Raw genomic sequence first — 13,210 nt, forward strand, 5'->3', positions numbered from 1 at the left:
CCCTCCACCCCTGATTGACAACCCCTCGTCCCTGACCCCGCCCCCGCGTTTACGGGCCCCGCCCCTCGGGTCCCAGACCCCGGCTCCGAGTCCGCCCAGCTCTCGAGGCTTGGGGTACAGGTCCGCGACGCTTCGTCCTTCACCTCTTCCTACCTTCGCCTCCGGGCTTGCCCGAGGTCCAGCCTTTCTCAGTGTCCTCTCTCGGCTGCGCGGGGCCCCGCGGGACGCTGAGGCCGTAGCCGAAGTTTATGTGTCCGGGACGAATCTCGGGGACTCCCTGGATCTGATCTAGTGAGAGAGCTGGAGGGTCGGAGCCTCCAGGGCCAGCAAGAAAGGGACAGACTCCTCTCACCTGCTGTCCCTGAAATGTCAGCGTGCGTTCACATTCACCGCAATCTCAGCCACAGCAGAGCCCCCGCCCCTCTGCGCCCAGGAAGACTCCCCACTCCCGGCCCCAGGACCCCTGAGAGACCTGCCTTATGTTCCCAGGCTCAGAACCTCCAGACGCTGCCCCACATCACCCAGCAGGCTGTCGTTCTGCCTACATCAGCGCTGAGCCACCCAGGCCTGCCTCCATCTCCCTCAGCCCTCGGGGCCAGCTTCCCCAACAGATGGTCCTTATCACAGCATCGCCCCACGTCTGCGACCTGGCGGGCCTGGAGTTCCCAGAGGCGAGGGTGGGAAGGGCAGGACAGAACAGAGGATCTCCATCCCTAAATGCCTTCCCTTGGGAGGCACCCGCCTGCCCTGTGAAAATTCTGACAAGACTCTGGGCTCCGGTTGCCTTTGTCCTCCGCCCACAGGGCTGCTCTTCAGGATGCTCTCTGCTCAGCATCCAAGAGGTAAGGTGGTCTCTTGGGGGTTTCTCAAATTGGAACTCACTTGGTCAAGGGGGAGGTGCTGCCCCCAAGAGTAACCATGACCAATGCTGGGAGTTGGGGGTCTTTGGGGGTTCAGGAGACTCCTTCACTGCCTTCCTGCGGCTTCATGTCTGTTGTTGCTAAAGTCCAATCGGAGGTGGTCCATTCTGCCCACTCTAGCATTTCTCTGTCACTTTCTCCTGAATCCCTGCTCTTCTCGGTTCATCTGCCCCCTGGGGACTAAGCCCCTAGCTCCAGACACTGGCTGGAGTGGCCCCCCTGTGGCCTCACTGGGCTACGGAAACCCTGCTGGATGGGTAGGCACTGGGCACACCTCAGGAGCCCAGAGCTGGGAGACCTAGAAATCTCTGGCCCCAGGTCGCAGAGGCGACACACAGCTTTCACCCAGCCCGGCACCGCCGCCATTCTGCCAGCCCCCGCCCACATTTACCGAACTCCCGAGCTGTTCCATTTAACCACATCCCTCCGCCACTTACCTTAGTGACCTTCCTTCCTTAGCATAAAATCCAAGATCCGCGCCATGGCCTGCGATTACCTGCTTGCTGGCCCAGCCCCACTCCAGCGCTCCCCTGTGCCCGTTGCGTGCTGGCCAAGATCCCCTTTCTCTACTCTTCGAACACGTCTGTGTTTTTCTGCCCCTGAGCCTCTGCACAAGCCTTTTTCTCCTCGTGGAAGTGGATTGTAACCCCTATAAGGGCACAGATTGTATTTGGTTTTCTTTGGTTCCGTATCTTGACCTGGTAAACAACAGATAATAAATGCCAGCTGTAATAGGTCTTAATAAATCATTCTTGAATAAGTGTGCTTGCTGCTTTTCTACTGACTTTATCTTTACAACAGCTATATGAGGGAGGAACTATCTTTAAATCATTTTTTTAGATATATTGTAGAAAAGAAACCAGGAACTCAGAGAAGGCAGGCCATTTGCTGAAGGCCACGGAGCTATGAACCCCAGAGGGAGGCTTTCCCCCCTTTCACTGGGTATGGGACTGTGGGCGTGAGGTAGCACACCACCGGCCAGCTTCCAGATTCCAGATTCCGTGGGCTCCAGGGGTCAGGGGGCAAAGGGGTCTGGGCTGGAAAGGGGGCATTAGACTTGGATCTGCAAAGTCCCTACAGAGCTTTCCTGGTGGAAGGAACAGCAGTGAGCAAAGTTGTGGAGGCAGGAAGATACACCTCTTGGAACTACCCAACTGGACGCTGGACCAACCAGGACGCACGGCCAGTTGTATACTAGGGCGTAGTCAGCTGGGGGTCTCCAGAGGCAGGACCCCCGTAGGCGGCCAAGCACTCGGCAGCACCTCTCTCCAGACTGTGGCCAGGAGCCCTCAGGGAGGGGAGCTGGGCGCTCCCACGTCCCTCTGAGGCAGGACGTTCCCACGAAGGGGCGGCCTCGGGAAAGGCTGGGGGCGGGTCCGGGGGCGGGCGCCACTGCTCCAGTCCCTCCGCAGCCTATTCGCAGTTACTGGCTCTGCGGACCTGGGTCTCACTCTTCCTGCAGCAGAACCGCGAGGTAAGTGGTTGGAAGAACCCCCGATTCCCAAGCCCAGGAGAGTGGGGAATGCGGCTTGGACTCCGGCCCCAGGTGGTCCCTGCCATGGAGGAGAGGAGGGGGCTTCTGGCAGCTCAGAGTAGAGGACGCCTGGGGAATTATCCCCTGTCCTCAAGTGGGGTGGGGGGCATCTCTTTCCTCAAATGCAGATTACTCCTTCCCTCCCCCCATGTGTGGGGCTCTCCCACCCATTCATCACTAATGGGGAGCCTGCCTTCCCAGATGCCTTCCCGGGCATGGTGTACCCCTCCCTTTGGGTGTCCCCTCCCCAGATGCGAAAGGCACTGTCTCCTTCCAGAGGTGGGATGCCCCTTTACTTTCTCCAGATGTGTGCTCCTCTTCCTGCTTCTGACCCGGTTTGGTCCTCTGCCTGCTCTGAAGTCCCTCCCCGCCCCCGCGGGATGTCAGTCCCTGAGACTCCCCATCCCCTAGGGGGTTGGGCTCATCCTGCCCTCCCCTCGCGCAAGATCCCGCGGAGCAGGCTCTCCGCGCACGTAGGCAGCCAATTAGGGGAGCAGGGGTGGGGGCCAGACCGTCTGGCAGAGACCAGTGGCAGATGGCCCTGCAGGGAGGAGAGGAAGCTGCAGGGTCTGCTTCCTCCCTACCTGGACTCCCACCCCATTTCCTGGGGCGGGGGGTGGGGATGGGGAGAAACAACCGGGGCTGAGCTTGGGCAAAAAGCAGTACCCAGGCTCCCAGCCCCGAACTACTCAGCCCTGCGCCTTAAAATTGGGCCTTTTCAGACCCTGGCTGGGAGGTCAGGTGGTTGGAGCATCTGCCCACAACGCAGGGCGCGTACAAGAATCAACCAATGAATGCATAAATAAGTGGAACGACAATTTCTCTTTCTCTAAAAAAAATCAATAAATAAATCTTTAAAAACTTAAATTAGCCCTGACTGGTGTAGCTCAGTGGATTGAGCGCCAGGTGCCAACCAAAGGGTTGCCAGTTCGATTCCCAGGCAGGGCACATGCCTGGGTTGCAGGTCAGGTCCCCAGTACAGGGCACTGGACAGGCAACCACACACTGATATTTTTCTCCCTCTCTTCCCCTCTGTCTAAAAATAAATAAATAAAATATTTTTAAAAGAAATGTAACATTTTTTAAATTTTTAAACTAAAAAAGAATTAGGCTTCCTCCCTCTTCTCAGATGGCTAATTGAGGTCCCAGAGGGAGCTCCCAATCTCTAGGACCCCCCACACCCCCCACCCCAGCCCCGCCCCAGGGACTCAGACACAATCAGAAGGGCCAGGGGCCTGAGGAGACCTTGAAATCCTGGAACCTGCCACCACCACAACTATGAAGATGTTTCTCTGTATGGGCCCTGAGGGGTGGGGGCAAAGGGCAACGTGGGAGCTTATTTGCATACAACCCGCACCCCCCACCCAGATGTTCTTCAGAGCTGCCTGGAGCTTGGTGCAGGGGAAACGAGGACTTGGACTTGGAAGGCGAGGGATGCACAGCCCAGGAGATCCTGGTAAGGCCTGCACACCCCCTCCCTCGCCTGACTCCAAGGCCGAGGCAGGAGTTCTGTCTGTCTGCAGGCTGTGTCCTGTCTCTTCCGCGCTGCCCTGGGCCTACCCCCAAAACCATTTCCCACAGTCCCAGCTCTGGGTCCAGCAAATGGAGATCGAATGGCAGGCAGACAGCAGCCCCTGCATTCCAAGCTTCCTCAGAGCCTGACCCCTAAACTTTAGTCCCCTGAGGCCTTTGTGTCCTGTGGTACCGATGCTGGCAGAACCTGGGACCTCCTTTCCAGACCCTGGGGTCAATGCTAGTCAGAAGAAAGAGGTCACCCTCGCTAGTGTGGCTCAGCGGACTGAGTGCCCGCCTGTGAACCAAAAAGTTGCTGTTTGATTCCCAGTCAGGGCACATGCCTGGGCTGTGGGCCAGGTTCCCCAGTAGGGGGCGTGCAAGAGGCAACGGATTGATGTATCTCTTGCTCCTTGATCTTTCTCTCCCCCACCTTCTCCTCCCCTTTCACTGTCTCTAAGAAGTAAATAAATAAAACCTTAAATTAAAAAAAAAAAGAAGATGAAGAAGAAGAAGAAAGAGGCCTAAAGCAGGAGAGACTTCAGCCAGATAACAGAAGGGCCTTTCTGACTTATTTATTTATTTATTTATTTATTTATATATAAAGAAATAACATTTATTGAGCTCTTACTGGGCACCCCAAGCTGTGATCAATATTTAATACAGATTAACACATCGAGACTTCACAACAACCACGTGAGGCGGAGGCTGTGTTAGCTCCACTCCTCAGATGAACAAACTGTGGCCCAGGGACCTAGATGTTCAAAGAGTCAGCCCAAAGCAGTCCCAGTGCCATCCTCGTGGGCATCTCTGGTGACGCTGGACAAAAGCTTTGCTGAGACTGCCCTAGTGCCTGGACTTTGTTCTGGACCCTTACACGGAGCCCTCGAGGGCTTAGGCATCAGAGAGAATGGAAGCCGCAGCACACCAACCTCTCTGTCAGTATACTTTACGGAGCATCTGCCGTGCGCCCGCAGATTGGAGCCCAGTGAGGTGGAGGGCTGGCTGGAGCTGGGGTGGAGAGGAACTGAGTTTCACACCCAGCTGACTCCAAAGCCATGCCCGTGATCCTTCATTAAAGGCGTACAGATGTTGTTTTATAGTTTGCAGAGCAGTTTCACATCAGTCAGTTCGGGTTCCTCTCACTGAGCCTTTGCCTGCCCCTTGCCTCTGCCCCACATGCTCTCTTCACCGCGGCCTTCCCAGAGAACACGGGGGGGTTGAAGCCAGGGCCGCCGAATTGCAGCCCTGGCCCTGGTCCTTCTGGTTCTGTGAATTTCAGCAAGTCACTTGCTGCTCAGTTTCTTCATCTGTAAAATGGAGATAACAGCACCTGGCTCAGAGTGACGTGGAGGAAATGAGTCAACTGACCCGATGGCCTTGGAATGGCTCCTGGCACACAGTGCGGGCTCAATAAACGCAGCCCTCTCTATCAGTATCCTGGTTAGTGCTGGAACATCCCCGGGGCAGCCTGACCTCAGCTCCTTCCTTGTGCCCGCAGCCCACAGCAAGGGGAAGATGCCCCCCTACACCAACTACCATGCCCAGCGCTCCTACCCGATGCCTGATGAGCCCTTCTGCACAGAGCTCAGCGCCGAGCAGCGGGCCCTGAAGGAGAAGGAGAAGGGCAGCTGGACCCAGCTGAGCCACGCCGAGAAGGTGGCCTGTAGGTCTCAGAGTGGGGCTGGCTGGGGAGGCTGGGCTGGGAGTAGCTCTGCAAAGAAGGGCCCGTCAGCGGGGAGTGGGGAGCGTGAGCCCCCACCCAAAGCAGCCAGAAGCCCCCAAACATGTGAATGCATACCCAAGGGGAAATTCATTCATTTGTTCATTCTTTTATTCACTTTCCAGCCAGCTTTGAGGAGGGGGGTGCTGCTAGGTGGTGGGAGCAGCAGGGCATGGAGGGTTCTGGCATCACTGAGCGGTGTGAGGCCAGGGCTGTGGGTGGGGGAGCAGGGGGGCTCTGTGACCCCAAGTTTTGCCCACCAGAAGTGCCCTGAGCTGATTTTAATATTTGGAGCTTTGTTACCAGCTTCTGTTGCCACGCTTTGCATACAGTCGATGCTCAAGAAGATTTAGCTGAATGGATGGCATCTGCTGCAGGGAGAGGGAGGCTGGGGACCCCCCAGACCAAGAGTTGGCCTGGGGTCCTTGAAACAGCTGCACCTGTGGCCCCCGTCCCCGCCCCCCACCCCGCCTCCAGTGTACAGGCTCCAGTTCCACGAGACCTTCGCGGAGATGAACCGCCGCTCCAACGAGTGGAAGACTGTGCTGGGCTGTGTCTTCTTCTTCTGCGGGTTCACAGCTCTGCTGATCTGGTGGCAGCGGGTCTATGGTAAGTGGCAACATCTCACATGGCTGCCGCCCTGGCCACGTCCTGTGGCTGCAGCCTCCAGCCAAGCTCTTCTAAGGGAACTGTGCTGGCACTCAGCCGAAGAGTTTTGAAAAGTTCCCCATAGAGACGCAGGGTGACGGGCAGAGCACAGCTGCCTGAGTGGGTGCAGAGGCACGCTACCTCTCTGGGACTCAGTTTCCTCATCTGTGAAACAGGGATGGTAGCGCCCATGTCTCAGGGCTCGTATGAAGGTTTAACGAAAAGAGCTGTAGGCCAGTGCCTGGCACATGGTTATGAGTGGCGTGGTTACTGTAACTAAGGATATGTGGCGAGGGCAACAGGTGTTCAAGGCTCTCCAAGGACCCAAAGGAGAGAGAGAAGGAATCAATCCCAGGGGGCCGTCCAGACGTAGGCCCATCCCAGCCCCTGCTACTAAGCATGAATGTTTCAATACATTGTTTCAGCTGCTGTAACAAAGAGTCCACAATATACAATATACAAGGGCCTAAACGAGATAAAGCTCTCCCACAAAAATAGGCCAGGGGGGTACAGGGACTCCACAATGTCAGGCTTCTTGTGTCTTCTTGACCCGTAACACGCAGCTTTCCTCCTGACCAGCAAGGTGGCGGCTCCGGCTCCAGCCGTAGAGCCGACATCCACGCAAAGAAGAGCGGAAGGCAGGTTCTGCTCTTTGAGGTTCTGAAGTTGCACCACTTCTGCTCACATTCTATTGGTCAGACGTGATCATATGGTCGTGTGTATCCACAAGGAAAGCTGGGAAGTGTAGTCTTTAACTGGGCTGTCACATACCCAGCTGACCATTTATTACTACAGAACATTGATTTTCGACAGGTGTCCCACAAGAGGTACACCGATGTGCCACAGGAACATGCAAAACCCAATTCCCTTAAATTGTCAAATGAAAACAGTAGCAATAACCAACATGCCAATAGCCGTCTGGTGCGAATGAATCAGAATTGAACCTATTTTTGTTTTGGTCAGGTCAGCCATAAATATATTTTTTGGTGTGCTGCAGTTTTAGTGATTAGCGTATGTGTGCCATGAGACGAAAAAGGCTGAAAATCGCTGCTAAAGAAGGGTGAGCCGATTATTTCTTACTAAGAAGGGTGGTTCTCCAAGTGTGATTCCTGGCCCAGAAGCGTCACTTGGGAACTTGTGCAAGGTCTCGGCCCACTCTGGAGCTACCGGGTCAGGCGCTGCGGGCCGGCAGCGTTTTAACAGCCTCCGGGGTGCTCTGGTGCCCACTCAGGCCTGGGAAGCGCTGCTCTGGAGGAAGGGAGAGGACGTGGAGGGAGGGCTGGGCCCCGGACTCAACCGCAGCACCTCTGGTGGCCTGTCCCCTGGCCTGCCTTTGTTTCTTCTTCTGTGAAAGTGTGACGGGTTCCTGCCTTGCATAAGGATAAAAGGAGAAAGGCTTTGGGACAAATTCCTGTCTGGCCCCACGTTTGGTGGTTTGGTGCTCGTAGGTGCCCCTGAAGAGCTTTCCTTTCCTGCCCACCCACTGGGATAGCAGGTACCAGCCACGGGGTTCAGGCGGGATGAGTCAGCCTCAGGGGCAGATGGACCAGGGAGCAAGACGTGAGTGCTGTGGCCCTCTGGCCTTCCCGCTCCATGCGTGAACGCACCCGAGATGCCCCCATGAGTGCTTCAGCCTTCGGGTTAAGTATTGTCCTCCCCAGATTTTTAAACTGAACACCCCTACCCTACCCTCTACTCCCAACCCCCTTCAGGAAGTAAAAGAAACCATCTCCTTCTGGACTGCTCCCAATACCTGGGAGGACACTCAGGGGTTATAATTATCGTAGCTACCATGTATTAGGGGCTTAATATCCAACCTACACTGTGCAAACTGTCTTATCAATACTAACTCATCCAAGCCCCACAGCCCTAGTTGGATAGGGCCTGGTTTTGACAGGTGGGGAAACTGAGGCTTCGAGAGATACAGTGACTTTTTCAAGGTCACACAGCAGGGGAGTGGTGGATCTGGAGTTTGGACCCAGACAGACTTCAAACCCATGCTCCTATTACCACTGGGACGCACAGTAGACGAGGAAGCTGAGGCTCAGAAGAGGAAGGGCTACGGCCCAGCTCCCACAGTGAATGTGAGGCAGAGCGGGAATCAGAACACGGAAGTCCAGGGAGTGAAGCTTTAGGGAGTTTGGGGGGCGGGACGGGCAGGGTGGCGGGGGCTCCTCTGCACGGCGTACCCTAACTCTGTCACTGGGGGCCTTGGCTCGGGCGGGCCTGGTAGGGTCCTGAGCTGCCACCGTCCGTGCCCCTGCCTTCCCCGCAGTGTTCCCCGAGAAGCCCGTCACCCTGACGGATGAGTGGAAGGCCCAGCAGCTCCAGCGCATCCTGGATATGAAGGGCAACCCTGTGCAAGGCCTGGCCTCCCGGTGGGACTACGAGAAGAAGGAGTGGAAGAAGTAACGCCCTAGGCCGCTCCCCTGGCCGCCGCACGCGGGCCCACAACCCACGGAGCACCCCGACCCGTGTCCTTCACTCCAATAAAGCTGGCCTGTTCTCTTCTGCCTTTAATCTCCACCTCAGTCTTTGTCTGCTATAAAGCCTACATTACACCTAAAATTAGGCAGTATAGTAGGTGAAGGGGAAGAACAAGCCACTTTCCAGGGGCTCAACGCCCAGCTTATCCGGGAGGGCTTCCTGGAGGAGTGGCAGCGAGCACCAAGTCTTACAGGATAACTGGGATCAGGAGAGGCGGGGAAGAAGGGCAAGCGTTCCAGGTGAAGGGAAGAAATGGCTCGAGTAAAGGCAAGGACACTCTTTCACTCGGTCAATTAACAAATACTTACTGAGCATCTACTGTGTGCCGGGTGCTAATCCAGACCGTGGGGATGCAGTGGTGAACAAGGCAGACGGTCTCCGGCCTCATGGAGGAGACTCGTCTTTACAGGGGGCACAAAAGGTGGGTAAGTATAATACATAGTATGTGACACGGTAATAAGTGCTATGAAGACACAAACAAAGCAGGATAAAGGGACAGAGTTACAGGGTAATTGGCGGGGAGGTGGGGGACGGCCCCTCAGTGCTGCCGCACAGGCGCCGCCTGGAGCGGCGCCTCAGCCAGGCTGCAGCACACGGGTTCTGGACTTCGTGTAGGAGAGATTTCACAACACGAGTCCAGGAGATTTTGAGCGTGTGTTCACTAAGGCTGGGGACAGTGAAACAAGGGAGGATTTAGGGTAGAAGAAATAACAGGAGACAGCCTAGGCCAGGGGCCACATCAGCTTTGCGGTGCCTTCCAAGGGCTGGCTGTAATTTCAACTCCTTAACCGTTGAGGAGTAGTCACATGTATACAGTCCTACAATTATTACGGCCCTTGGAAGGCACCCACGAGGCTGATGTGGCCCCTGGTGACAATGAGTTTGACGCCCCTGGGCCCAGGCCGTGCTCTCCTTTGGCTCCCTAGAAACGTGGTAGGAAAGGAGTGAGGGGCGGCAGGGCTGCTGTGAGCTCGCTGGAGAGTCAGAGAATAAGGGGGCCCTGGAGACAGGATCGGGGGTAAACCCAGGTCAAGCGTCACTGTCCACTGCTCCCCTGGCTGCAAGTCTCCTGGGGACCCTTAGAGTTTGGGACGAAATAAAGTTCCTACCCGCCCTGGCTGGTGTGGCTCAGTGGATGGAGCACGGGCTGTGAACCAAAGGGTCGTGGTTGGATTCTCAGTCCAGGCACATGCCTGGGTTGCGGGCCGGGTCCCCAGTGGGGGCCATGTGAGAGGCGACCATACACTGCTATTTCTCTCCCTCTCTCTCTCCTTCCCTTCCCTTCTCTGTAAAAATAAATAAGTAAATAAATAAAATATTTTTTAAATCTACCTTAAAGAAAAATAAAGTTCCTGCTGGAGAAGGAGCAGCCCACAGCAGTCTGTGTCCTGGGGGCTTCTCGCCCTTTTTTCCCTGTGGGCAACCATCTTAAGGGAGGTTTCAGCAGAATAGTCATCAGCGTTCCAGTGCATTGGGTGGGTGAGGGGTGTGTGGAAATATTCTCTGGTCTGCTGTACTGTTTTACTCTTATCTTGGGTTTGTCTGGCTTTTAATGGAGTTTTTGTTATTTGTCCCCTGACTTCATCTGTCCTTGGGCTTAGCTGGCACAAGTAGCATTAATTGGCTCTCTGTCCTCTGTCTCCCACACTAGGGAGATTCAAGCTCTGTATTGTCTAGTTAGGGAGGAGAGGTACATGCCATTCTCTCTCAAATGTCCTTGGTCAGGGGAGATACAAGCTCTCGAGATTCACCAGCTGGCTGTAAGTTGCTCACACTGTTCGGCCTTGTCTAATGTTCCTGCCTACGTTGCCCCATTCCACTTGCTCAGGAACTTTCCTAGCTTTTACCACCCTGCCTCATTACGCGGTGGCATTTGAGAAGATGTCTGAATGAAATGAAGAAACCAGCCTGGTAGCAAAACGAGCAACGAGTGCAAAGCCCCTGAGGTGGGATTCTGGTTTGTATGTGGATTAGAACTTCAAGGAGGCCACCCACAGGCGCTGGAGTAGGATTTACGGGGCAGCAGGAAGGCCTGTGCTGGGCTGGGGCGGGAGGGGGGGGGGTGGGGGTGTTGGACTTGAGACAGAAAGCAGATTATATAAAGCCTCCTGGGATCGTATTCTAAGTGTGACAGGAAGTGAGCCAGTCTCGTCCTCTGCGAAGCAAATGCCAAGAAAGAATGAACGGTGTCGGAGATGTGTTGTGGGTCACACCTACGGAGAGTAAAGGAGATGGGGAGCAGGAGGAGGTGGGGAGACCCTGTCAGACTGGGACGCGCACCTGGCAGCTGCGGAAGGGCACAGGGGAGGGAGGAGGGCTGGGTGCGAAAAGCCTCGGGCTGCTGTGCACCGAATCTGTCTGTGTCCGACTAGAAGACAGCAATGTAACAGGGGCTATTTAATAGAAAGAATTACTAAGCTCACGCAAGAGAGTAACTATAAAGGTATAAAGATAACTTTAAAGAGTATCGTAGGGAGCTCGCCCAAGGAAGAACACATTTGGAAGGGGGATGCCTTCCCCAAGCTGGGGTTCAGACCTCACTGGTGAAGGTGTGATTGAAGCCCACCGGGTGGCAGAGAATTCTGCTGGCTTGGCGAGACCACAGCTCCTCCACGGTCGCTGGGAAAGCAAGGTCAGAAGTCCTCAGAGGCCCGAGGGAGATGAGGATGGTGGGTGGGGGCATCAGGGCACCTCTGCAGACGTGAGGCCCAGAGAGTGTGATATTTACCTGCATTAAGAGAGTGGCAAGAAGACGATCCCCTGGTCTCGGGGCTGCAACGTTGTTGATAAACTGTGTTCATGGCTGCAGCAGATGACCACCAGATGTCCTTACACATTGCCGACCAACCACGCAGCAGCAGCAGCCAGAAAACACACACACCCCACCAGAATCAGAAAGCGAAGTCTCCTTTCCTTCTGGAATGGCCCCTCCAGCGCCCTCTGCTGGTGAAGTTTAGCATCTCACTGTACAGGAGGCAATGCTGTAATGAACTGGAATGGACTCCATTCCATCCCAGGAGTCCATTCCAGTTCATTACTTCAGAGCAGGCACTGAAGTGTGAACTTGGAGATGAAAGACAATAACTAGATAGCTGGAACAGTCAACTTTGAGGAAGGCTTGGCCAGGCCAATGGGAAGCCCCAGAGCAAAAAAAAAAAAAAAAGGCCCAGTACTAGGAGTCTTGTGTTGGACAAAACTGACCCATCCTTAGGACTCCACTGTGCTCAGTCTGCCCTTGGCTGGGAGCAGCCCAGGAGACCATGGCCTTGGCCTGAAGGCTACAGCGGGACCACGGCAGGGTCTCTTGGAAAGAAATCTGAGCTGCACACGCCCTCAGACACCTTACATGTCAGTGGAGGGGGGTTTAGCAGAGCAGGTGGGACAACAATACAATACAGGGTGGGCCAAAAGGAGGTTTACAATTGTTTGTATGGAAAAATAACACGATAGTTAATAAATAATGTATGGGGAAAACTCTGCTTCATGTACTCACAACTATAAACTTATTTTTATTTTTTCATTCTTACCCGAGGACATTTTCCCCATTGCTTCTTTAGAGAGAAAGGGAGAGAGAGAAACATCGACGCAAGAGAGAAGCACTGATTGGTTGTCTCCTGTATGTGCCCGGAGTGGGGATTGTCCGCACCTGGACCAGGTGTCCTATGCGCCCAGACTGGGGACTGAACCTGCAATCTAAGCATGTGCCCTGACCAGAATCAAACCAGCAAACTTTTGGTTATGGGATGATGCACCAACCAACTGCGCCACCCCGGCCATAGCTGACCCTATTGCACTTTTGCCCCATCCTGTACTCGTTCTATCAACAAATATTTACAGTGCGTCCACTATGTACCAGGCTTTGGGGACAGAGTGAATGAGACCTCATTCTAGTCCTCGTGAACCTGAAAGTCTGGAATGGGGAGTCAGACATTAATTTGAAGGCTGCCCTAATAAATTATAGCACAAGTGAGTGCTAAGAAAGGGAGGTACATGGTACTTGGACTGAACAAAGAGGGTGAGGGACTAACTTAACCTACAGCAGCCAGAAAGGGCTTCCCTGAGGAAGTGTCCTCTGACTTGAGGTATGAAGAATGACCGGGTGTAAACTAGGTAAAAAGGGCCGTGAAACAGCATTTGAGCCAGAAAAAAACATGTGCAAAGGCCCTGTGGTAGTAAGGACCATGGTATGATAGGTGGAATAAAGGGAGCCAAAGGGCTGCCAGAGGAGAATGTATAGATGGAAAGGGGGAGAGGGAAATGAGGAGACTCATTCGGGTCCTTGGAGCCTCTGTTGCCTCTGCTGAAGGGACAAGTCTGGAGAAAGCAGGGGGAAATGGAGCTGGGGCAGTAGTTGGGGCCAGAGTTTGGGGACCTTGAAGATCTATT

At 54.7% G+C, this 13,210-nt stretch overlaps 1 protein-coding gene and 1 long non-coding RNA gene across 2 annotated transcripts; one reads left to right on the forward strand and one right to left on the reverse strand.

Moving 5' to 3' along the window:
* Positions 1 to 239: 239 nt before the first annotated feature.
* On the reverse strand, positions 240 to 2,813 carry LOC128628280 (uncharacterized). The gene is made up of 3 exons (XR_008392606.1): positions 2,751 to 2,813; positions 1,358 to 1,618; positions 240 to 315 (listed from the first exon to the last, which is right to left on the reverse strand). It is a non-coding gene; the product is annotated as an uncharacterized LOC128628280 (long non-coding RNA).
* Positions 2,314 to 8,857, forward strand: LOC119047719 (cytochrome c oxidase subunit 4 isoform 2, mitochondrial). The gene is made up of 5 exons (XM_037143175.2): positions 2,314 to 2,394; positions 3,823 to 3,910; positions 5,468 to 5,632; positions 6,167 to 6,298; positions 8,613 to 8,857. The coding sequence occupies exons 2-5, from the start codon at positions 3,823 to 3,825 to the stop codon at positions 8,747 to 8,749; spliced, it is 522 nt and encodes a 173-aa protein (XP_036999070.1). The 5' UTR covers positions 2,314 to 2,394; the 3' UTR covers positions 8,750 to 8,857.
* Positions 8,858 to 13,210: the final 4,353 nt, after the last annotated feature.

Source organism: Artibeus jamaicensis, unplaced genomic scaffold, assembly GCF_021234435.1.
Source record: "Artibeus jamaicensis isolate MK-2021 breed Jamaican fruit bat unplaced genomic scaffold, CSHL_Jam_final contig_685, whole genome shotgun sequence".
Taxonomy (NCBI): domain Eukaryota; kingdom Metazoa; phylum Chordata; class Mammalia; order Chiroptera; family Phyllostomidae; genus Artibeus; species Artibeus jamaicensis.

What these genes read in the sequence shown, in the direction of transcription:
- LOC119047719 (XM_037143175.2), top strand. Translation starts at nt 3,823, where the DNA reads ATGTTCTTCAGAGCTGCCTGGAGCTTGGTGCAGGGGAAACGAGGACTT. An exon ending in CCACGCCGAGAAGGTGGCCT is followed by an intron (nt 5,633 to 6,166) that starts GTAGGTCTCAGA and finishes CCCCGCCTCCAG; the next exon opens with TGTACAGGCTCCAGTTCCAC. An exon ending in CTGGTGGCAGCGGGTCTATG is followed by an intron (nt 6,299 to 8,612) that starts GTAAGTGGCAAC and finishes CCTTCCCCGCAG; the next exon opens with TGTTCCCCGAGAAGCCCGTC.